Here is a 26,993-nt window from a genome sequence, read left to right on the forward strand (position 1 = left end):
GCTGCCATCTACGGAGTCGCACAGAGTCGGACACGACTGAAGTGACTTAGCAGCAGCAGGCAGCAATAACGTAAGGACAGGTGACATATCTGTCATCTTTCTAGATTACCATCTCAGCCTTCTTGTGTGTTAGTCACTCAGTTATGTTCCACTCTTTGCAACTCTATAGACTGTAGCCTGCCAGACTCCTGTGTCCATGGCATTTCCCAGTCAAGAATACTGGAGTAGGTTGCCATTTCCTTCTCCAGGGAATCTTCCCAACCCAGGGATCGAATCCAGGTGTCCCACACTGCAGACAGACTCTTTACCATCTGAGTCATATCTGAGAGCAATAATACAAATGACACATATGAAATGAGTACATAGCTACCTCTCTGCATCTTTAACTCAGAGGCAAAATGCCCCACTTCAGGAATCATTCAGTGTCTTTTAGAAAAAGGTGTACTCAGAATGAATTAGGCCTTAGTTACTCCATTTTCTTTACTTTAGAAGGCTTACACTGGGATTGCCTGTAAAAATTTCCTGTGGGTCTTCCCACTACCCCGATGGTTAGTGTGAATAACATTTATTTAAAGCTATCTTTGAACTTCAACCTTAATCCAGCCAATGTTTTTCTCTTTACAAGGCAATTCTGGATTGTATCCAATTACTTAAAATTACTTCCAAAGAAGTATTAGATGATGGATTTTTTTTTATATATACAGTGGGGGAAAATATCTGATAAAAGCTGATTTCAGTATTTTTTTATGAACATATATGGTTAATATAACTGCTTTATAAAAAAGCATTTAAGACACATAGAAAGGATTAAATCCTGTCTGAGGTCTGTTGATTTTGAAGGCATTTTACAAGCTTTTGTTACAGCCAGATTGAATTACTGTAATTCTTTGTTTGCAGCTTTGCCAACAGCATCATTACCAAGTTTGTAATGAATGGCTCTAGGACAAAGCAGCAGAGATGATCCTATAGGGCACATGGCCTCCTTCCTCATATCTCAAAATTCCAGCATATTCTCTTCTGTCCCTCAACCTTACCTCCTAATATTGAGAGTTTTGAAGGACACAGGAAGTGTGATTATTTGTGGTGCCATTTGAGATTGATTATAGTGGACATGGGAAATTCCCTCTAAATCTCTTGGCTAGATTGGTTCTATTTTTATTTCTGGAAATGACAGAGTGAGATTTGGGAAAATACTTCTTAAACCATGTGAACTGTGTTTAGCTCTTTCATTTATCTATTTTGTAAAAGTACATCAGTGATATTCCCTTTCAGCTAATTACTTAGTAACGCTGCAAACTTCCTAGTTAATTTGAAATTCTGCTAAAAACCCTACTCTAAAGATTCTAACTTCCAAAATTTAAAACAGTGACTCACTTGCATGACTATCCATTTGACCTTCAAGCTGAACCTAGGCAAGCAGACTCCTCTTCTCCACCCCTGTCTCTCTTAGAAGCTGTCCCAAGGACAAGGCCTTGAGATAAGAGTGGGTGACAAGACTAAATGGGCTCCATATATGACTGAACTCAGGTCAAGCCTCTATATAAACCTTTAAGATTCTGGCAGGTATGGAAATCTATTTGTCTCATAGCTGCCCATGACAAACCTCCTGTTTCCTTTCTTATTAAAATTGCCAACTACCAATCTGGAGTGGTCAGCTTCTTTCTTCTCTTTTCCTGCCCTCTGCTTATGGGGGTTGATTTCAGGTTATAGCCAGGGGTTATAACTCCTGATGGGGTTACAACCCAACATCCTATAGATGGCTATCCACGTAATCAGAAATGGAAGGAACAACAGATCAAGCTACAAATTAATGTGTTTTTCTCTTCCAGAAATAGTTCTTTGACCCAGGGACTAATGAGTCTACAAAGTAGTGGCAGATTCAGGAACAAACTTTCTAGGTCTGACTATTGGCCTATTGGCTCTATCCTTGACTAACAGTATGATCTTGAGTAACTTCAATTTCCCCTGCCTCAGTTTTCTCATCCATAAATAGGGGATAATAAACCAACTGTCTCAAGACCGTGATGAGTGTTAAATAAGTGAATGGAAAAAATTAGGAACTGTGACTCGCCTCCTACGAGCGCTCAGTAAGTACTGGCTGTCATTGTCACAGTTATTAAAAGAATGTTTTGTTCCTCCTATTGCAGTTCTAGCATGCAGATGGCACCCATCACCATGTTTTTGGTAATTTTTGTAATCTAGAACAGGGTCAGGAAACTAAAGTCTGCTGGTCAAATCTAGCTCACCAACTGCTCTTGTAAACAGTTTAGTAAGTTAGTTTTATTGAACACACCATATATATTCATTTACATATTGTCTGTGGCTGCTTTTACACTACAATAGCAGAGTTGAATGGGCTTCCCTGGTGGCACAAGTGGTAAAGAACCCACCTGCCAGTGCAGGAGACATAAGAGACTCGGGTTGATCCTTGGGTTGGGAAGATCCCCTGCAGGAGGGCAGAGCAACCCATTCCAGTATTCTTGACTAGAGAATCCCATGGACGGAGGACCCTGGTAGGCTATGGTCCACAGGGTCGCAAAGAATCTAACACACTGAACTGACTTAGCACAGCACAGCAGAGTTGAACTGCAACAGAGACTGTATTATCTGCTTTTTGACAGAAAATGTTTGCTAACCTTTAATTTATGGTAAAACAAGGTTTCAGTGTATTTAAGGGTCAGCAAATGACAGAACTAAAATTTGAACCTAAAGCCCATGGCTTTTTCTCTGTCTTCACTGCTGGTTACTGTTTGAATTCACATTAACTTTCCGTATTTCAAGTTCTTCACTCATAAAAATAAATAAAAACACACATAAGAAGGTGATCACAATTTTCAACTTAAATTGGTAGGGTAAGGTTTAAATATAATAACATGCATAAAGTGCTTGGTCAAATTTAAATTAGTAACCAAATTTGGGACATTGGTCATTGAGAAGGTTACCATATCTATTCCACTCATTCTTGTCAGTGACAGAGCCTCTTGGCTGGTCTAAACTTATCCTTCCTAGGCTGGTTCTGGACCCAGTCCAGTGCTGCAGCCTCCTTTAACTGGTAATGGATAATTTCTCCCAATTTGAGTCTTTAGAATAATGAATTTCGTTACGGGGTACAAGGAACATATGATTAAGGAATTATTTTTTTTTTCTCTCTCTCTGAAGGGTCACTGTTAAAAAGCAATGTTTTTCAGCCAATGGCATTGAAGCTGCACACACGCAGCTCTAAGGGGCCCTTTGCCAGCTGGCCTCATTAAATCTCTGATGTGCTCTCTGCATTTTGTTGTCACAGTGTGCTCACTCCTGAACCGTTTTTGCCTTTCTGTCCCTGGGCTCACACCTTCCTGTCTCTCCCATCCAGGGCTCTGACTCTTTCTTAGGTAGAATTTTGCCTCATGTCTAATCCCACATTTATCACATTACTGCCTTAAAGAAAAGAATAAATTCCACAACTGTTTTTTTTTCTTTTTCTGAAAACGTAAGACCCTGATCCTTTCTCTCATCCCAGACCAAGCTCTGAGAAGGAAATGGTTGTGTCTACAAAGCGACGGATTTTCATTTTTATATGCAGCACCCTCCTTCCCTGTTCTCCTGGGCAGTGCACTGTGGCCTACCTATCATTACTCTGGGTGTCACATAAAGAAATTCATTCTGTTAGAAGCCTGAGACTTTAGAGAATGGAGAATCATAAAGCTAAACCCTGTGGATAAAGCCTGTCTTCTGTGTGACCAATGACAGCAGAAGACATTTGGGAACCCATAAGAAGAGGTGGAACGTGACAAAGAGTTTTTGACATACAAAGGTTCTTTAATAACTCTCTTATCTAAGTGGTTTTATCACTTAGGAAGGCAGAGGTTATCTGCTTTTCTTGGATTTGGGGTAAGTAAAAAGTTCTTATTCTGCATATGCCTATTACCAATTATGACTTTGACAGGTTATAAACATTATATTACAATATTATTATATTACAAACATTTGGTTTCATTCTTCCAATGAATGTGGTAATATACATAACACTTAACTAATTATACACTAAGCTCTAAAGAGCAAACAGCTCAGAAATACTTATAATTGTGGCTAGGAAACACATTTATTACAACAAATATGCATAAAGCTTTATTATTTTTTTTTTTTAAGTGCTGTCATGTTAGATGCACTTAGCTTATCTGACCAAATTCCTCAAGGTCAAAACTTTAGAAGAGACTAGAGTTCCAGGTCATAAAAGAAAATCATCAGGACTCCATAATCTCAAAAAGTTTTAAAAGCTTCAATTTTAAAAGTGATACATGATAAGCCAGAAGGAAAAACACCAATACAGTATACTAAAGCATATATATGGAATTTAGAAAGATGGTAACAATAACCCTGTGTACGAGACAGCAAAAGAGACACTGATGTATAGAACAGTCTTTTGGACTCTGTGGGAGAGGGAGAGGGTGGGGAGATTTGGGAGAATGGCATTGAAACATGTGTAATATCATATATGAAACGAGTCGCCAGTCCAGGTTCGATGTACGATACTGGATGCTTGGGGCTAGTGCACTGGGACGACCCAGAGGGATGGTATGGGGAGGAAGGAGGGAGGCGGGCTCAGGATGGGGAACACATGTATACCTGTGGCGGATTCATTTTGATATATGGCAGAACCAATACAATATTGTAAAGTTAAAAAATAAAATAAAATTTAAGAAATAAATAAATAAAAGTGATACATGGCAAAGAAATTGACACTGATATTATACAAATATGTAAAACAAAAACACAAATATTTTCACCTCTCTAGATCATTAATAGCTACAGCCATTTGCTATTTTGGCCAAATTGCTGAAAACTGTGACTAATAAAACTACCACCGAGAAACAATCATGTTTAGTTTAGTCTTGCTCTTCCCTTTGAGTCATCTGCCATGGGAAGGCATTTAGTAAATACCAATAAATACCAATTTTGCATAGAAGTTCAAAGAATGGGCTTTAGAAGAGTCAGACAGTTCCGGATTGAAAACCGAATTCTACCAAGTGTGGCCTTAGACACACAAAATTTAACCTCCATGTGCCTGTTTCCACATTTGCAAAGTCAGGATCCTAATACCAACCTCATGTGTTGCTAGTAGCATTACGTGAAATACATGGACATACAATGGTATATCACACATTGTCAAAGTGAGTGAATTACAGCCACACTCCATGAGATGAATGAATCTTGGCATTATAATGTTAAGTGAAAAAGAAATCCTAAAAGATAACATACAGCATGATTACCTTTTAATGAAGTTAAAAGCAACTAAAATTAAAAATATTCCTTCCTACCAGAGGAAAGCAAGTAGATAGAGAATGTGGGATTCAGGATCATGCTATCCTAGGTAAGGGTAGCAGGGGATGGAACAGGGCTGGGGAAAACACAGGATGAGCTACGTATTACCATCAAAATCCTATCTGTTGTTTGGAGTAGGAAATATTATTTATTATTTTTAAAATAATAATAACTGTATTATTAGTTTGGGCTTCCCTGGTGGCTCAGATGGTAAAGTGTTGTTATTATCACTTATTATTTAGTTATTATTAATAACTATATTATTATTAACTATAATGCAATAATAACTATATTTTTTAAAATATAGCCAAATAAGCAAAAGTGGGGCATAAAAGTAGTTTAATGAATAGTGATACTGAAAACATAAAAATGCTCTACGATAACCCTGTATACGAGACAGCAAAAGAGACACTGATGTATAGAACAGGATTATGGACTCTGTGGGAGAGGGAGAGGGTGGGAAGATTTGGGAGAATGGCATTGAAACATGTGAAATGTCATGTATGAAACGAAATGCCAGTCCAGGTTCAATGCATGATGCTGGATGCTTGGGGCTGGTGCACTGGGACGACCCAGAGGGATGGTATGGGGAGGGAGGAGGGAGGAGGGTTCAGGATGGGGAACACATGAGAAATAAAGGAATAAAAAAAAAAAAAAAGAAAAAATGCTCTAAAGAAAAATCATCTTTGAAGAAAAAAATAAAACCGCAAAAAGTATCTCTGCTGCTGCTAAGTCACTTCAGTTGTGTCCGACTCTGTGCGACCCCATAGACAGCAGCCCACCAGGCTCGCCCGTCCCTGGGATTCTCCAGGAAAGAACACTGGAGTGGATTGCTATTTCCTCCTCCAATGCATGAAAGTGAAAAGTGAAAGGGAAGTCGCTCAGTCGTGTCCGACTCTTAGCGACCCCATGGACTGCAGCCTACCAGGCTCCTCTGTCCATGGGATTTTCCAGGCAAGAGTACTGGAGTGGGATGCCATTGGTACTTCTAAAAGAAAACTTCTATGATGATTTTCAGGCACTAAAGTACACATGGTAAATAATGAATTAGGTGTAGTGAATATTCCCTAGTGGCCAGAAAGTATTAGTTAGCGAATGCCTGGAACTCCTAGAAACTGTTTAATGATTTGGAAGCCGAGAGACATATCTCTGTCTCTCTTAATCTCTTTTTAATTTGTTATTAGGACCTAGCTGAAAATGACATTGATGACACTGTATAAACCTAAAGCATAAAGCTAACGTCATTTGGCAGCATCAGTGAATCAATGCAGAACTGCTTATGCTTCCATTTATGATAATAGTGGATGTGGAAAAAACTGGCTTTCAGTTACCTATGTATGAGCCAAGTGGGTAGGTAGGCAGGTATATAAATAATTGTAATAACAAACTTCCTGTTACTGTTTCCAATTATTATGTAACATCTTTGGTCTTATAATACTAAGAAATTTCATCCTTTATGGATGCATCATCACAAAAAGTAGAAAGAATGATTTACACATATGAGCTCATAACTATGTGAGATACATATTACCAGCATACCATTTCATAGATGAAGAAACTGAGGCACCAGGAATTATACAACAAATATGACCAAGGTCATAAAACTAACTGGGGCCACTGACCAGTTCACTAAAGCTACAATACAGGCATAACAGAAAGAAAATATGTTACGCAACATCTAGCCTATTGGTGACCAGGATGCTTTGCAAGGTACCTGTAAAGTCCAAATAACACAGAGGGAAATATCTGAAGACTCCATCTCCCTGAAATGGGGGGTTAGAGTTAAGCAGAGGTCAAATAACAAATCTTTCAGATATTAGATGGTAGAGAGTGAAACCCATTTGCCTCGGCAAGAGACATTTAACTTCAACTTAATGGCAGACAAGGAATTCAAGTAAAAAGCAATGTGTAGGTGTATGATACAGATGGTTTACTGAGAAATACAGTGCCCTTACCCTGGACGGGGACCTCCTCTTGGGTTATGCAGGTGAGAAAGGGGAGCCTGCCTGTCTGGCAAGGGAAGGTGAGCTACATGTGACTACATACTCTGATATGTAGACTGCTCGAAGAGGGCAGGGCAGAAGGTATGAGATGAAGAAAACCTGGTCCTAGAAGGCTTTGAGAAGAACCACTTGCTTGGTCTCAAGAAGTTCTTTCCTTCTTGATTTCCCCCTTTCTCCTCTTTCAAACCTCTCAAGCCAGCAAATTCAGGTTTGCAACCCAAAAGCCTTAGGCTGACACCGGCCAGAGCCCAAATAATCACTGAATTTACGGGAGGGCTCAAGTAGTACAGGCTAGTGTGGCTGGTAAGAGCCAGCATTTGAATTTTAAGCTGCTTTTAAATAGATATTGTGTAAACCAGGGAACAAACAAGGGGAACACTTCTTCGTGGACATACAACAAACACGCACACGGCTGTGTTGCTAAGGTTGACGTTTTTCTATGGAGGAAAATGCCTCTAATGTAGGAACCTCTTTTACTTTATTTCTTCCTTCCGTAAGTAGCTAATTCTTTCATATGTAAAAATTATATTTCCTTTTGTTAGCATTAATACTCTTCAATTAAATCACATGCTTTTATCATATCAATTTCTAGAAGTATTTTTAGCCACATTATTTATAGAACATGTAGGTCTGCCTTTCAAAGTCCTTGGTAGTCTTGAGTGTCTGCTGGTCTGCTTTTAATTTATCAAAGCCCTCCTTCAATAGGCACTGCACAAAACCCACAAGCAGCAGAGATTTCCCCTACACAATGTGTATTTGATATGCTTAATGTTCATCTTTATAAACACACAGACGCTGGCATATAAGAAATGTGGAGGGTGTCTATAAATTCAAGGAAACATTTAAGTGCACAGTGATACATAGATACATGGGTATAATACTTTATGTACTTGATAAATATTTCATCCCTACCATAAAGAAAGCTTTTTATCAACTTTGATTGTTTTTTTATTACCTTAAAGTATTGCAGTTGTTTCTCAGCATTCATTGTTCCTTCCTTTTCTTGTCTCAGACAGGAATTGAAGATGAAAAGCTCTGTATCTCTCAGCCACCCTTTCAGTTCTTTGATCCTGACCTCCAGCTGCCTTACCAGGCTTCCGCTTTCAGGAGAGAGTAGGTCACGTGTACTCGACCCACTGTGGCCCGCCATTGTGTCCTGGACCTTCTCTCCTAGGGTTTTCTAATGCAGCAGATTAAAAACAAAAACACCAACAGAAAAAAAAAAAAAAAACACTGATTAGCACAGGTACCAAATACATATCCCAGTTTGGCTGGTGACAAGAGCCCACCTGGAAGGTGTCTGCTGCACCCGCCATGTCACGACTGAGATTCAGTTCTGATGAGCTCATTGTTCCATTAAGAACTTGATTCTCAAGCCATGGGTGTTGTTCTGATTACCACTAGAGGCTTAAGAAGACCTCATTCAGTGATAATTTCCTCTAACAGAAAGGAGCTCTGACCCAAAAGTTCACCATGGTCACTGATAAAAATTCATTTGAATTCTCATGACAGGAGTTTACAGTAAAAATTCTCTGCCTAAAAATTTCAGGAGATAGAAGTTTGAGTTTAATCAATATGTTAAAGAGGCCAAGAGAAGACTGCACAAAAGAGAATGAAATTTCTTTTTTTGTTGTTTTGGGAAGTACAATTCCCCAAACCTTCTTATTCAGGGCTGTGAAGAAGGGGCAACCTCCTTGGTGCTAGTTGTGGATTTTACCTGCCCTGGAAATCATTCAACCTTTCAATTCTTCCAGTTTCGCATTTGTGGATGCTAGAATTTCTAAAATAAGTGTTAAAATGAGTCCCAATCCACTATGCTAGAACTCTGCTTAGATGAACCACTATGGCATGGAATATAGTCAGAGAAGGCTTTTTAGCTTTTTTTTTTTTTTTTGGTGAAAAACACTCTGGAGCATTAGAAAGAGTTAATCTATAAGGATGAATTAAACCTACAAATATCAGCTTTAAAATACAAATAAAATGAAGTCAACCAACATTCATCTGCTGCGTAGTGTTCTGTAAATAGTATCTTTAGGAGATCGTAACAGAAAAATAGCCTTTCCTGGCAACACCCTTGTATTTTCATGGTGCAAATATTGATAATTTGAAGACCCTCAGTGGAATCCAGATTTAGCTATTGTTTTTATGCTGTAACAAAAGTAGCAGCAGGAGGTGAAATCAATGCCCTTGGAGGGTAGGGTCACAAAAAAGAATTTATTGCCACTTTTTTGTTCTGGAACAGTTTGCAATCATAAATTCTTCATAAACAGAATACTTCAGAGAATGGTCCGTCTTCATAAATATACGACAGAGGACATCAATTTCATTTAATTCACAATTTGTGTCAGCACAGCAGATGCCAATGCCTGCCTTGATAGGGTTGTTTAATATGCAATTGAGACAGAGTAATATGCAGCACAGGGGACAAAATTTCACAGATTAAACTGTACGCACCACTGACATTTCATTCTAATGTATTTCCATTCCACACTGTTCACCTTAGATGAAAGTAATATTAAAAACCATATCCCTCTATTTTACCATTGTTAGAAGTTAAAATCCTTGTCTTTAAATTTTTTTTCATGCCAATTAAAATGTAATCATGCCAATTAAAGCTGTATGCCTGGTGGTGGTAGTATGGCACAGGTTTTGTTAAAATTTTCCTTCCACCCTTCTCTCCCCAGAAATCATAAAAACACTCAGCATGCTGCATTCAAACGATATTTCTGTCAAAATGGCAACCATTTTAAAGGTATTTGGCTCATAAAGGATAGCGAAACATTCTGGTTCTTTTTAAAATATTATCTTGGTTTAAAGTTTTTGTTTAGGGAGCTATATATATGACATGCTTCAAACAATTTTCCAAAAAGATTATTATTAATTATTTATCAAGTTAGAAACAGATACGTGAAAATATAGCACAGGCAAACCATCACTTTATCTACTGAGCAAATCAAGTTGCTGCTCTCGTCGTTTAGTAAACAGTCTTTAAAATGTCAGACACCAACGACAGTTCTCCTGAATGGGATCAATGAATTCTATAGAATTTAGCAGGTTCAGATCTAAATCACCATGTAATAAAATGAAAGCCATTAATAATAATTGAAAAGTAATGTAACAATAGGTCAGAATAAAAACTTTTAATGTTTTAAGTTACTTTGTACAACTGCAGAGTGTGGTGAATTTAGATGAGAGAGCAAGGATTCCTACTTGCAGGTTTTTAATCACCTAGATTAAGCATGGCATAAACTGAACATGGCATTCCTCCAAGTCATCAAGGTACATGGAGAGCTTTTTATTCAAAATATTTTTGGAGTATTATTCCTTTAAAAATTAAAAAAAAAAGTCAGGAAAGGGAAGGCATGCAAAACCATGCTCCATAACTGACACCACCCATACTTAGCTGTTAGAATTAATCATTTAAGTAATTGACAAATTTAGCTTACCCTTGATTTGAAGTGAAGGCAATTTAAGAGAGAAGTTGATGAAAAAATCGAGTCTAACCTCTCTCTCTCAGCTGTCTTCCAACAAAAGGACAGAACTGTCCCCTGCACAGTGCCATCCTGGTCTCTGGGTAACAGAATCTCTATATTGCCTTTTTGCCAGATTCTTGCATCTCAGTGCTTGGCTGAGACCCAGCCCATCATGGCGTGAAATGAATTACATGAAACTTTTTTTTTTGGCCTTTGTTAAAAGTGAGCTGGAAATTGAGGCACAAAACAGAGGCCAGTTTAATTCTGCAATTCAGATTTGGGTCAAATTTGCATCTTTGTTTTGGTGGCTTTAGTGTGACTTGAAAGCTGTAGTGACAACTCCACTTTTCATCTGAAGGGTACAGTAAATAGTTAAACAGTGGATGTCTCTAACGTGTACCTTTGGAACAAATTCTATTAACATTCATTCAAGCATGACAGTCAGTGTATATCAGATATACTGTATTATAGTTGACTTGGTGCCTACCCATAATACATGGCATATTTTACTTACTTTTTTTATGTATTAAAGAACCAAAATTATTAAAAATCTGAAAGGAGACAAGCTCAGAGTAAAAAAAAGAAAAATCAACAGAGGAGGAAAAGCAGTGTTTTTCCCCCATAATAGCATGAATAGCTTGTTTGAAATGTAGGTAGTGAATTGAAAGAGAGAGATATTTGTGCCTCAAATTAGAAATCAGACAGATAGAGTACTTCACTATACAAAAAATGTACACATAACCTACAAACAGTAATAAAAATGCAAATACCCCAAGCAGTTCCCATTTTTCATTAATTGAATCCACTTTTTCAAGGAGATCATTTGGTAGTAAAACGCCACCTTTCTTCAAAGCTTCAACCTTACTAAGCAGCTCCGTCTTTTTCAGGTCCCTGATGGACATTTCCACACTGTATCGCTAAAACGGGAAGAGAAAAAAGATTTCATTAGGGAAAGAGGTGTTCTTAGAAAATCTTTGAGCACAGAGTTAGTGAGGCTCACGGGTATTAAAAGTTTTTGTTTCCAATAAAATTTATGGTGAGGCTAAACTAAGAACCTTGAGTCGTTGAGAAAAATGCTGAAAACGGTTTATATATATATATATATTTCACACACACAAACATCCAAGGTATTCTATTTAGTTGAATAAGCTTTATGTCTTTCTAAAGTTTGTGTACATATTTGATCTTGATCTTGAAATATTCCAAATGAAAATATCTGGTCTAGGGGGATTTAATATTACAATTAGTCTTGGTCAATATTTGCTCTGGAGTATTGCCCATTGCTCTTTTCTGCCCTCTAAGGGACCAGTCTCAGAGTGGTACAAATAAATTGATCTCTAAAAATTGTGTAATTTCTTCCTTATCCTATAAGTCCTCTGAATTCTTAGTTAATATTTTTTTTTTCATTTTTCACTTAAAAATTCTTGTGTAGGCTTGGAGAAGAGGTATATATAGAGAGAGGAAAAAAACACCTCTTTAAGAATGGTTACAAATCTATGCTTCCTTATTGATTACTATAAAATGTCCCCAAACATCACAATCAATTATATAACTCTCATACCCTAATATACATGGTTTTCTAACAAACTGTCAAGTGAGTGTCTCCTAAAAGATGTTTTGCAAGCGATAATGTAAGTGCTATTTAATGTGACAGTTACTATGGTGATTCTCTTCAAATAACTCTATCTTCATAGTTAGAAAGTCCTATATTATGGACAACTATAAATGACTGTGGATGTATTTTTTAAATGTGCACATAAAAACACTGCTGAACAGAAAAAAAACTAGATTCAGGTTAAAGTATTAAACCTATTTTACCACTTTAGGACATTGCCAAATGTGTACTGACAATCCCTAAACTTCTTTCTTCAAGGCACGAAAGTTAGGTTATCAAGGTCCATTGTCCTAACTGAGCTAAAATGAGCACCTTATCAGATCTAATAAGAAAAGCTTTTGTCTGGGCAAGGTAGGAAATCAGCAAATTCAAAACATCCCCAAGCACTTGGGTGACTTTATTCACCCAAGAATATGATATTTCATAAGATCCCCAACTAAAATACAATTAGAAGCAGCTTAAAGGAAAAGAAGGTATAAAATCCTTGTTTTAGTTACTAGGCCCTCAGCATTTTCCTGCATATGTTTGATTACTTTTAGCTTCCTATTTTAATCTTTCATTTACACTAAACATGCACATCATTTGTATTATGTAAACTTCTCCAAATGTTAGTCATTTGTGGATCACAGAACAAAATGTTTTAAATGAGGTGATTTAAAGCATTTGATGGTATTAATGAATGTTGATCAGGGAGTCAGAGTATCCAAAATTACATGAATATGTATAATGAAAAGAATCAAGGGTTGCTTTAGAGTTCTTTCAGAATTTGGCCTGTGAAACATGGGAGTTCTGAATTCATTTTCTAATGGCAGGCAATTACCATGACCACATTACTCCAACAGTTATAAAACACACTGTCTGCTCGAATCTTCTGGACTCAACACTCAACAAGTGTTCTGGAAACCTAACTGTTTATCAGAGCAATGATGGGAGGAAAGGGCAATCTGCTTTATGCAATCAGATTCCCAACTAAAGGTGATATTGCTGACAAAGGTTTACATAATTAATTTGGTAAGACTTCTTTGACATCATACTGGAGGAACGAGAATTTCAAGCAAGCAGAAGAATCCTATTCAAATCTTTCACTTATGCCATGTGCATTAATTGACAGAAGGCATTTTCCACCTGTCCTACCCAGGAGAGGCCTCGACCAGTTATCACTTTCACTTGTAACATGCTCACCCTCTCTCTTTACCCCAACTTTGAACAGCAACTACACAGCAGATCAGTCATGAAAGGCAACAGCTTAGATGTGTCCCACAAAAAAACACAGTCTTGTAATAAGAAATATATAAAAAAGCAATTAATGTACTTTTAGATATAATAAATTAATTTTCTCTGTGAAATCTAGCACTGGTAGTCACTGCAACAGCTATTATAAAAAGTTACTACGTTTAAAAAAAAAACAACTTCGTCTTCATGTACGCTCTCTTTGTCACCACGTAACCTACTGTATAAACAGATTGATGAGAGAGAGGATTGATGGACAATGCCTTCAAACTATAAATGCCAAGAGAATCCAGCTAATTGTTAGGTAAGTATTGGTATGTGCATGAGAGGTAACAGAATGTCACATAATTTAAGGTGAAAATGTTTATTTTAATTTTTGAAGCACTCTGAAGGTTGAATCTGATACAATTTAAGGCCTCAAGCTGTATATGTCATCATGCCAGAGGGTTATATTTTTGTTGATGTGAGTATGTTTTTGCTTTTCTCTCTTCAGCTTTCTCAGAAGCATTAGACAGGGACAATCAACTGCCAGCTCTATCTAGTTCTTGGTCATTCTACCAAGTAGGGATACTTTAGTCTGTGGTGAGAAAATAATTTAGTCTTCATATTCATTCCATCCACAGCAGTAAGTGAGCAGAGGCTGTGCCATTGTGTCTTGTAGTCTGGACGTTATGATACAGACTGCTCTTCCAATAGTCAAAATGAGATTGACAAAGTTAAAGTCAGATGGCTTTTCTTGAGTGCTAAGGTAAATAAGCATCCAGTATTTAATTTCCCCACAGCACCTGCTGTGGGCCTCTCTGTCTAGTCAAAAATAAAATATACCCTATTGAAAGGGCATATGTACATTATTAAGTGTATTTGCTTGGCCAATTCAATTTTGACTAATGAAGCCTCCTAATAGATCTGTGAATGACCTAAATTAAAGACACAGGCCACTCCTATCCTAAATGCCACTCTTGTGTGTGTATAGAGATATATAAAGAAAACTTTAAAGCAGTTAAATATAACCACAAACACTAGCTTATTTTAAAAACTAAGAATTAAAGAAGTCTTTGGAAAATTCTTATTCAGTGCTTACTTTTTAAAAGCGCAAATACTAAAATTGAATTATAAAATGAAGTTAGCCAAAACAGGATTTCTGAAGTAAATATAATTAGAAATGCATGAAGACTTGATTGAGACAACTTTTTTGACAGTTATGCTAAAGGCTTTTTTTCCCTCCTAAAACCTTTTTTTTTTTCCCCCTTTTTTTTTTTTTGTTAAAAATCACACCGAAAATTCTGCCCAAATGGAGACTGGAACAATGCCTTGAAACAGTGTTAATTGTCACCATGGAAACCAGAAGAATAAGCCATTTTGAAACTGGTATAGAAGGCACACATTGAGCAACTCAAGCATTTTTCTGCCTCCCTCAATGTTAAAGAACAAGATGCCTTGTCACTGTGAGGTCAGAGAAAGAAAGCATCATGAAAGGGATGTCGATGCTCACTGTCTAGTAAATAAAAAAATAAAAAATAAACTACATACAGCTAATGCTACAAGACTCTACCCAGTGAATCTTTTTGAAATAGAAAGATCATCAAAAGATGGCCAGGACTGGGGGATGGATTCCACCTAAGCAAAACTTCAGGGCTATATTATGTGAACCTTGCCCTCAAAGCTCCCTGGGAATTCTGCTGTTGTAATAAAACTTCAGAAGAGGAAAGAAAAAAGGCAGCATGATGGAATTCAAAATAATGCTCTAAAAGCACACAGAGAGATTAAGACATCCATTGTAAGACTTTTGTATGGTGCTTCTGTTGGTTATGCTGAAAAGAGACCAGACATTGCTGAGCGGAGAGTGAAGTTTTGGCTATGAGAAACACAAGAATTAAACCAAAGAATTTTCTTGATTATTAGAATAGGGCTGTCAGATTCTGTCTCCAGGGTTTGCGTATTTACATCTTACACTGTATTTTAACTAGGCTTCATGTGATTTTATATGAGGAAGAATAAAAGCAAGGATAAAATGATCTAGTTATTAGAATAACAGTATGATTATCTTTCCCAGTGCAAAGTAATACCATAAATACCTGTATATCCAGCATATATGCCTTTTCCATAAAGACATGACAGACAAAGAAAATACACTGAGAAAAGAAAATATACTATAGTCTATCAACAAGAAAGCTTATGCTAGGAACACACCAAAACACCAAACCACTGGCAAAATTATTTATGAAAATATGGTTTTTTGCACAAAAGTGCAGGGATGTGTCCATCTATGACTCCCATATTGTGTTTTCGGGCTAGTGTTTGCCCTCCTCATCCGAGGCTTCATGGTGGCCCCTCAGCAAGTCCATGCCTAATGCCATTCAGTGGTGAACAAAGAGTCTTTTTATATGAAAGTCCAGGGTCCACAGCTCAGCTGTACATGCCGAGTGCAGGAATCTGCTAAAGGCCAGTGTCCCCTCTGCAGCAGTGCTTGCGCTGCCCCCTTCTTCGGAACACCAGCATCCAGCATCTCAGGACGCATGTGATGTTTCACGTGGAGCCACGATCACCAGCACTTAGCGAAGATGTTCAAAACTGAAGAAGAGAGTTCAAGCCCAAGACAAATAATGGTCTTTATTTCTTGCAAACTCCTTGTATTTTACCATTAGCAATTTATGGCGAATAATTGCACAGAGAAATTATAAAGACTCCTACAATTGTCCTTGTAAATTAATAATAGGCTTTCTTGATTGGGATAAATCTGCTGCTGAGCCTTTGGAAAAATTAAAAAGTGCAATGTCATTTAAAATTGCCAGAACTCGCACAGCAAATTACATCTGAGGTTAAGAATTGAGTTTTCCCCCCTCTTCTAGCTTATTCCATTTGCATGATCTGGAAATCACATTACATTGGCCATGTATTGTTAATTGGACATAGATTGCATTATCTTTAATATAAATCAAACTACAAATATTAAAATGAATTGCAAATTCCCTAATAGAAGATCATAAAACAATCTTTTTTAAAGTATCTCCCATTAATAATTTAATTCCAATTATATCACTCAGAAAACTTAAGTAGGAAACCTGGCAACTTTTTTCTCCAATCATTCCTTTTACATAACAAATACCTAAGCTTTTTCTAATAAATACTCAGAGCAAAATTCCCTGTTAGAGAACAAAAATAAAACCACCATAACTGAAAACTTTTCAGTGCTGATTTTAAGTAAAATACTGCATAAGAATACCAAGTCTGTCTCTCTTGTCCCTTCCCTAAGGAGGAGAGAAAAAAGTCTCCCACAAAAAAGATTTACTAAGTTTAACAACTACTGTAATCATACTCTGAAATTATAAAATTTATTATTCTTCTATTTATTTCTCAAAAGGTTCTCTAGCCCCTTACCTTAGCTTTTTCTATAAACTTGATATCTTTCTGAAGCCTTTGCATGGCCTTTAATGAGTTTATATTAAATATTTAATACTGTTTAGGGCATATCCACTACTACCAAAAACAGTTATATTCCCAGCAGTCCCACTGTTTCAGGCAGAGGACTTGATTGATCCTCCTAGCCTGAATTGAGTAGAATGAAAAGAAGCAGTTGGAAAATAGCTGCAATCATTTAATGCAGATGACCTCTGACAGCCTCGCAGCTCTTCTATCTGAACAGAAATTTGCATGGGGTCTCTGTGCAGAGGAACAATGTAACCTAAATGGTAGACAATCTTTATTCTAATGAAGTGGGTGTCAAGGTCAATGTAAAACTGCAATGATAAATGGTGCACCACTAGGCAAGAGAAGTTGCATAGGCATTGTAGTGCTTTCACATTAATTGAAGACTGAAATGCACTGCGTGAAAAGCACAAGCCTCTCTTTTCACCATAATGTGTTAATGCGCCAATGCCAAAATGATTTCTTCAAGATGTTTGCCTGCTGACATGTATCTTATTGCAAAAATAACATAAATATGAAATTATAACACAAAATGGAGATTTTTAGAATTTAGCTTTTTCCCTGATTATAACTATAAAATTCTAAATATTAATAAAAGTCCCCAAACAACATCCTGACACCTAATGTAATTCCTTTGATCCCCCTTCCTTTTCTTTTTCTATTTAGACCTGTCTTTAATTAGCTTCAACCAGCAACCTTTTATGGTTCAACCAGAACCCGTCGATGTGTACGTTCATACTGAGCTAAGTTTAAAACAGGACTTAGGAGAGGAGAATCATTCAAATACATATTTCCCCCCTCTCACTTCTAAGTTTTCTGCTTGGTCTGTGGTTAAGATCTTCAGGTATTGTTTGTCCTGAATAAAAATGTAATAAAAGCCTATGGTTTGCAAAAGAAAATAACTATTTTCTAGTGTGAGAACTAGAGAACTATAATCTGGTTGTTGGACCTTGCCAAAATGACGATACAGCAATAACTACACCATTTCTTCAGTTGATCTAGCAATTTTGTGGCAGTCAATATTTTTCTTTATATGAAAATAAGGACAGTAGGCTGCTTTTAAGAAATCCCGATCTATTTAAGCCTGTGAAGGGGACATTGTTTGCTAATACACTCATTAGCAACCAAGCATTTTCAGTTCATCAATTAAACAGGAAATGGAGTTGCACCATTAGTCACAATTTGCTAAAATACTGATAAGAGCATATTGCTAACCATTTGAGAAACATTTCCAGGCTCAACCTGTAATTTGTTATAAACTGGATGCATTTTTATGGTTGACAGTTTTTTCTGATTCTGGTAGACCCTGTGAAATGTCAGCCACATTTCACAACACCAAGCTTCCTGCTGCAAATAGATCTTAATAATGAAATTATAGTTATACTAGTCAAGAATGGTCTATAGGTCTTTCAGTCTGCCGTCTTGGTGAGTAGAAGGCTTCTGGTCTGATTTACTATAAAATAAATGATATTGCTAGTTTGTAAGTCTGATGTAAAAACAAACTGTCTCAAACAGAAATCAACATTCCTGAAACGGTAATTCAGGGGGAAAAAAAATCTTAACATGAAGGAGGATAGTGAAAAAGGAAAAAAGTTACTGATGAAACTGTTTAAAAAACTGTACAGCTTCATCTGTGTGTGATTTGTCAGGTCTGAAGCTTTGACGTGCCCAAGGGGCAGACCCCAGCGGGGAGTAGGCTGCCGAGCTAAATAGCTGTGAAAGAAGTCTTAATGTAGGATGGAATTCAAACTAACCTTGACATGACCTCGGGAAAAATATGCAAAAAGTAAAATGAATGCACTCTGCAAGATACATCCTAATTTTGTGGTGGAGCTGGTTAGTTTTACAAACATAACTGAGACTTTAAAAGAAAAATAGAGAGCTAGTAAAAGGGGAAAACTTTGGAATTCGGGCAAAAAAAAAAAAAAAAAGATGTAAGCAGGCATGATGTGCTACGGTGAAGGCATGTGAACCATTTGGAAAGAATCCAAATAAAAACCCACACTGAACAATATTGTTGTCAGCCTGTCTATTCAGGAAAATTGTTTTTTTTAGGTTGAATATAAATGACACAAAGCCAAGATTACATCATTGCATTACAAAGTCTGTTGTGGCTTTTAGCTGAACAAGCCCCATGGATCTATTGGTTTAGGACAGTAATTCAGTAAGGAGGTTTTAATGTGTTATTTTTCCCCCAGTGTCAATAAAAAATAGAAGAATTTAAGAAAGAAATATCGTAAGTGCTCTCTAGTCTCTTCCTTGTTTTTAGTCTGTATTTGATAAGCCAAACTCAAATATTAGTTGATGCACTGAGTCTTGATTTGACTTTATTATAAATTTTGCCTGTTTTGAAATGTTCAGCTTAAGGAGGAAGGCATTTTTTCTAGCTCCTCAGCTAAGAACTGGCTAACTCATTGGATATATGGAAATTTTAATTGAGTGTCAACTTGTGTAGAAATTCAATCCTATTACCTTCTCAAGGTAATTTTGTAGCAATACCAGTTATTTACTACACTACTAACCAGATTTTAAACATAATTAAATTGCTAAGAACATACACCCCAAATCTAATGACTTAAATCCCTACAGCAAGGATGTGAATTCCTGGATCAAGTATATACGCTTCTATTAGATTTTTATAAGCATAAAGCGAGCAGGAGGATGCAATCATTTAGAAGTACAGAAGTACAAGGAATTTTGCTAAGAACCTGTTGAACATTTATTTGTAAAGATCACTACTTAATGGATATGTCATGCCATGGGGTCATTTTTTGGTTAGTCTTATTCAATATTTTTATTAGTGAACATATATAATAACATTTGTATATGGCATGTTGATTAGATTGCCAAATTATACTAATCTCATTGGTCAATAAAGAATAATAAATATTTTAGCTCTGATAACCTAAACTCAAGTACCTACAGGTAGTAGTAAACTGGCTTCCTAGTGGAATGATTTCCCTGGTGTAAATACTCGCATCATAGTAGATTCCAAGCTACCAATGGTTGCTACTGCTGGCAAGATTCCTTAATATTCAACAATCAGCTGTCACAAGTCAGAACTAACCAGATCTAGCACCCCACTTCCAGGCTCTCATGTAAAGAATGTGAGTGTAGATAAGTCATCTTCTATCTTTCATACTCTAACTGTTGCTAGGGTCACAGAAAAGAAGAACTATTTTCTCTACTAAAAGAAAAATGCATAAATGTGATAATTACTAACATTCAGTTCCAGTCAAGGGGAAACGAGGAAGTGGTGTGGATTTTATGGAGGATAGAAGAGCACAAGTTTCTCTACTCAATTCTGTTCCTATGTGAGATGTAGCTTCAATATGGCTTCTGTATGGTTAGGTACTCAGCTGAAGAGAAGACAGAATATATAGTTTTATATTAAAATTATCATTTTTATATGTTGAATTAAACTTTTTAACATTGTCCAGGCCAATCTATGTCTCCAGTTGGATCTGAATTTGCAAGCAAGTACTTCTAAATGTCTCTTTTAGATGAGATATCTGAATTTGCAAGCAAGTACTTCTAAATGTCTCTTTTAGATAAGATATTAGACCCAAAGGGAACATAACATGCTGGCATCGTAGATGAAATCTCAGAAGGAAATAGGACAAGTATTAAGTCAGACAGAATTAGTTAATAACCATCCCTTCCTCCCACCAAAAAAATAAAAATATAGAAACTGCACAAAGAATGGAGGTGACTAGGCTTCAATTGTCTTTAGGTTCAAGGAGTCAACAGACAGAGTGGAAGGAATATAAAAAGGATGAAATATGATTTGAGGCTGGATTGAGACAAACACAGGGTCAAAAAAAAAAAAAAAATGGTAGCAGATAGATCAGTTTAACTGTGGTTTTACTAGGCCCAAACCTGCAGTCCTTGTTCTCATTGGTTCCATGTTCCAAGAGGGACCTAAGCAATGTATTAAATATCTAAAGAAGAGCACTTAAGGAAGTTCCAGAAAAGAAGCAACACTCCTCCAGGGAGCAAGCTGTTGAAGAAGCTGGAGATATTCAGCCGAGAGATAAATAAGAGTTGAAGATGACAGAAGAAACAGAAGAACATGTTAGCAAGTGTGGAATAGTAAGAGTACTAAACAGAAAACATTAGTTTCATCTGACCTCGGAGGTCAGGCCTGGAATCAAAGACTGAAGCACAAGAACTAAAGCTTGGGCGATAGTGAGTTCTCACTCACCAGAGTTATTCAAGCAGAGACCAGAAGTCTACCTGGTTGGGATATTTTACTGGATAATGAAGCATTGGTTGTGGATTGGCCTAGAAGATAGTCTAAAATTCCTATCTATTTCAGAAAGTTGAGCTTTTGGGGCCCACATTCACCAGATCAGCCATAACAATCACATTATTATGTGTAGAAGAAGTGCCAAGACTGAAAAACACCAAGTTGAGGAGCAAGCTGTCACTTGCCGGAAAGAGACTCAGATATAAGATCCTCATGCAGAGAAACCCAGGAGAACAGTGGGGCAAAGATACAACTACATAAAACATAAGCTATTAATCTAAGCTTAAATATAGAGAACAAAAAGAAAAGGCAAAGTTGGCTGAAAAATCCTCAAATCGTCTTCCTACTTTAGAGGCATATTTGGTGGATTTAAGGAAATTTAAGGAACCTTTTGGATCCCCCCTTTTTTTTTAAACTAAATATTTTATAGGAATATTGAGTTTATAGGAAACTTCTACTATCCAATTTATGCAGTTAGGTCTGTATTTCAACAAGTCCTTCCTCTAGATTTTTTTTTAAAACACAAACTTCACAAATGCCACCCTCAAAAATTTCCTTCCATTGATATATATCAGAACTTTCTCTAACAGATATCTAAGAAACGTGTTACATACAACCCATGCTGCCAGCGGCATGGGCATAATGGTAATTTCTCCTCCATGCTATGAAACTTCATGGTTGTGCTGTATTATGTCGAAAATCTGCACATCTCAATGGGTTTTCCGTGCATTCCAATGCACTTCAGTGACGATGTGGATCATTGCCATAATACATCATGACTGTTCTAATTACGGTTTCATTATGATATACCCTATCAGGGCTGTCGTAATGTCATGTCAGCACATAGTAAGAATAGTTATGCAATTATGTAATATCTGTTAGAGTATGCAGTGTAAGATGGAAAAAAAAAAAAAGACACAAAAAGCAGCAATTAATGTAATGAAACTCAGTTTTCTCCTTTAAAAAAGTTTCCAATTTAAAAGTACTTCCTTTGTTTCTCATCTCCCAACCTAAACAAACGCCTTCAAATACATCTGTTTTTATTTAATTGGATACTGCTATATAGTTTAATGGACTTGTTTTTTAATAAAGCAAAATAAGAAGAGGGAAGTCCTTGACTTCAAGCTGTTCTCTGTATGTCACAAAAGAGTATGATTCACCTAATATACGCGACAAGAAGTCCAGTAAAAATTTAGGCACTGAGGTTTACTATTATGCAAACATCAATGTCACATTCTTCTATTTCTCTTCATCTCTTCTGTGGACACAGAATTTCTTGCCTTACCTCCTAAACCTCAACTGATCAGCTCTGTCTTAAAAAACAAACTATGATAATGAAATGAGATAAAATATTAACATCCATATTTACCTCTCTAAATTATGACCATATATTCACCTGCCTTTAGTTTAGTAGCCAAAATACACCCAGATATCTACAAAAATAGAAATCTTGTCATTTGTCTTATAAATTTGAAGAATAAACTCTCAAAGGACAAGGGCATGGCTTTTTTGGTCACCCATGGAGTACCTTGAATATATGAGGCCTTCAGAAAGCCCTGAGTCAATGAATAGTTTTTCAAACTAAGTGATACAGGAACTGCTTTTTGTTGTTTTAATACACAATCATGGGAGAATTTATATATCAAAGCTATGCCATATCTTTATAGCTGAATTACAGGCCTGTTCAACGCATTCATAATAGAAATGCTGACGAAGCCTAAACCATGGATGGGTACGGTTGTGCAGCAGCAGTCATTTCAAATATAGATATATTTTTAGCATTAGGAGCAACCAAGTTTGTTTAAATATGGACTTTTTTTTTTTTACAATTGCAAGTAATGTTAATAGCACACTGTAAATGTTAGGGCTAAGTGTGCAATGTCAAAATAGATTGAATCTCTCTGAAAATTGGAAATTCAGGCTTTTCAAACGTAATCCAGATGTTTGGCTTTTATTCAGATTTCAAGAAAGAGGGAACTAATATGATATAAAATTCATACATGCATATTTCATTAGTGCCTTTTGTATCGCTGAATTAAACATTCTGAAACGTGCTTTTCCCAAATCACATAGAGTCTTAAACCAAAGCAGTTGCCAAGATGTTGCTCACCTCAAATATAATGCCAAATTAATTTCATAAGGAAGATACTATATATTTCTTAGGTTAACTCTGGAGATAATGTTTCTCCAAAAAGAATATCTTGCTTTCTCTTTGCGGAAGATAAGAAAAATGAGAAGTGGAACATTGTAGCCATCATAGTGTATGTATCAAAAAGATATTACTGCCAAATATGGTGACTTTGGAAATCTGGGAGAATCAATGGCCTAAATGAAGGCTGAAAACACTGTCCCCCATGTTGTCATCATCAAAAGCAATCTTTTCAAGTTTAGTGCAAACAGGCATTCCCTAGGACAGCACTGAGAAGCATGTACAGAACTCACCATGCAGGTGTTAAGACAGAGCCAATCAAAGCATTTCCAGGGTTGTCTGTGCCAAAAACACAACGGAAGTGCCATCCTAACTTTATGTATTCACGTCATGACTTTTCTTTGGTAGAATGTTTTTAATCTTTCAAAGGGTTTCAATATCTATAATTGTAATAGCCCCTTAATGCCATGGGATTTTTCTTGGTGACTGCCTGAATGCGTGTATAATAAAATATTTGATCTCTTAGGCCAGTTTTTGAGAGTACTCTAGGTGTCTTCACATCAGATGAAGATGAATGTTGTATCAGAACTAGAATAAAAGTTCCTGCAATGGAATATCTAAAGTCAAGGACCATGTTTTGTTGACCCTTTATCTACTATAACTATGACCCTTCATCTACTATAACTCTTATCATTATGGCTTAGATATAGAAGATAGGAAAATATTCATTATTATTTAGATATAGAAGATGGGAAAATATTTATTCATTTGAGTTTCTCCTACATGACCAGGTAAGCCTGTATCAAGCTGTTGAAATACATGCCAGATATAAGTATACAGTACACAACAGTGAGCAGCATGTGATTGCCTTATTTCTCTTCAAACTTTATGCTCAGTAAAAAACAAACAAATTTCTTTGGTTAAAGCATCCTATACAGAAATATTCTCAAATTTTAGAGAGAACGAAGTGAACTGTTTCCCATGGCCAGGAACGGTTAAAGTAAGAAAAGCTTCTATAAAATGTATCAAAGAAAAGAGGAAGATGGCAGCAGCTCTTTAAATATTTAAGGACACCTTTTATGAGTTCAGTGTTTTCTCACAGCAATAATATTTGATCAGAATGCAAGAGGCTGGGTCCAATTTCTAGTTCCAACACTAGTGTGCAACAGAATTAAAAACCTTCCTGTTCTAACCTTTTTTTTTGTTTCTTTGGGATACATGTTCATATTTACCAGAGAGAGTTTTTAAGAAAATAAACTTTAAAGATTTTATGCTTTAAGCTTTAAGTGCCGTGTCTTGCTTCAGCCTCAAAAAACTTGACTGTCATTTCAATGGATTGTTCTCTTTTTTTGTTCTCCTACGGCAAGCCCAAGGGGAAAGTTAGTCACATCACTTCTGTCTTACGGATTAAAAATTGATACGTAGAAGTTAAGTGACATGCCCAAGGTCAGTAAGATCATGCTAAAACCCAGAAACAGAATTTTCAGAAAGAAAATGTTCATCTTAGTTTGCTAGGCCATTCCGTTTCCTTGAAAATGCATCTTTAGATATCAGTGCAGAAGTCTGAGGAAATTGGTGGGTCCTGAGTATCACATTACAGTATAATATAAATAAACTTAAGAATGCCATTCAAAGTGAGTTTAGAGTAGTTAAAACACAGTTAAGAACCCCACTCTATGGCTTCCACAGCCAGATTCATTTTGGTATAGGCTCATCTTCCAAACCTTCATGCATCTTTAAGAGCATGAGATTGAGGTTAAAAGGGCCGAGAGTTTTCACCATTAGTCGTATCTGTGATCCCGAAGTTCTCAGGCACAGGTAAAACTTCATTAGTGTAAACTAAGACTACTGGCTTCCCTCATAGCTCAGGTGGTAAAGAATCTGCCTGCAATGCAGGAAACCGAAGTTCGATTCCTGGGTTGGGAAGATCCCCTGGAGAAGGAAATGGCAACCCACTCCAGTATTCTTTCTGGAGCATCCCATGGACAGAGGAGCCTGACAGGCTACAGTCCATGGGGTCATAAGAGTTGGACACGACTTAGAAACATTAGGACAAGACTAATGTCCTAAGCAATATCTTAGGACAAGACTATAAAGAGGAAACTTTGGTTATGACGACTGCTTTATAAGCATTTTTTCCAGTTATGTAAGGGACTCTACCATGAGCCTTCAAATAAGTTCACTAGAATAGCTGCATCAAAGAGAAACATGCTGTGTGTGTGTTGTGTATGTGTTCAATCACATAAATGATAAAAGTAAGGAAGAGGATGGAGAGATCTAGAGACCAAAATAAAGGAAATGCTTAGATGGATGGAAAGAAAGTAATGAGTAAGTAGGGAAAATTACAAAGGGTTAAAAGATGGGGGAAACAATAACTAGTCTACAGAGCTGTTGCTGCTGCTGCTAAGTCGCTTCAGTCGTGTCTGACTCCATGTGACCCCATAGACGGCAGCCCACCAGGCTCCTCCATCCCTGGGATTCTCCAGGCAAGAACACTGGAGTGGGCTGCCATTTCCTTCTCCAAGTCTACAGAGAATAAACCATAAAAACTACGTAAAATAAAAGTACTTCAGAAGAGGAAGGAAATCACTGCTCGAGAAAAGATCTTCAGTAAATGACTTCCTGGAAATAATCAGATGAAAGAATATGATAATGATGGCTTAAAAAATTGTGCAAGGGCTGCAAAAATTCACCAAGAGGAGAAGAGAACAAAAAGAGGCAAGAGTACCAGGATGTGGCCATTTAGTACAGCTTACAGCCACCAAAAAAAAAAAAAAAAGGTAGTTACTAAAATTTGTAATTTTGAGGATTCTCCCTAAGCACCATCGAAAGGGAGCCCCTTCACTGGGCACTGTCTTCCCTGAGACTGTTACTTCTCTTTTTGCTATACTGGTGGCTTGTTACCTGGTTCAAGAGATGCCATTTCATATTTCCATGTAAAATCTCTGCTGTTTAAAAACAGGGACAATAATATACTCACCACTTATCCACCACAAATATATTTTAAGTAAGTGGGTCATGTTTCTACAAAATTTCAAATCTCTGTGGACAATGCATCCTTTTTTTTTAAATAAGTCTCTACTTTTAATATATGTGACTTTTGTAATGAGATTTTTTTTTTGGTCTGTTTCCCATTTGTAAGTAAGAATACAAATTCCTCATTCATTTTTATTATGCCTTAGAAATAAGGTATTGTAACTACTGTCAATATTAGTAAAACAAGTCACATCGGAGGGTTGTCATTGAAAAGGTACACTCTCTCTTTATGTATGTGTATATATGTATGAAGATAGTTCCCATCTTTTAGAAAATATATCCATAAAGTGTTACTAGTTTTCTCTACCCTTAATGAAAGGAGGAGGGAATATCGTTAATATTACCCAGTAACACTACTTCTCAAAATCTACACACTTGTAACCATTTTATTACTGAGTTCTATAAACATGGAAACTGAAAAGGACCAATACCAAACATTTTAATTTGTGAACCAATGAGTTTCAAAGAGTTGGGTCACAATAAAAAAAATAAAAGAAGAGAAAATACA

The 26,993-nt window shown here is 36.7% G+C and overlaps 1 protein-coding gene across 7 annotated transcripts in view; it reads right to left on the reverse strand.

Annotated features, from left to right (window-relative positions):
• The window catches only part of AKAP6 (A-kinase anchoring protein 6), a 599,671-nt gene that overhangs the window by 75,280 nt on the left and 497,398 nt on the right, over positions 1 to 26,993 (reverse strand). For all 7 annotated transcript variants that reach the window (XM_086363674.1, XM_086363676.1, XM_086363675.1 and 4 more), the window contains 2 exons: positions 11,551 to 11,697; positions 8,263 to 8,487 (listed from right to left, as the gene is read on the reverse strand). In XM_086363674.1, coding sequence (XP_086219800.1) covers positions 8,263 to 8,487; positions 11,551 to 11,697 — 372 coding nt within the window. The remainder of the gene's footprint in view (positions 1 to 8,262; positions 8,488 to 11,550; positions 11,698 to 26,993) is intronic.

The sequence above is a fragment of the Bos grunniens genome, chromosome 21 (genome assembly GCF_055505025.1).
Source record: "Bos grunniens cultivar Pamir isolate PY7600 chromosome 21, Bosgru_T2T1.0, whole genome shotgun sequence".
In the NCBI taxonomy this organism is placed as follows: Eukaryota; Metazoa; Chordata; class Mammalia; order Artiodactyla; family Bovidae; genus Bos; species Bos grunniens.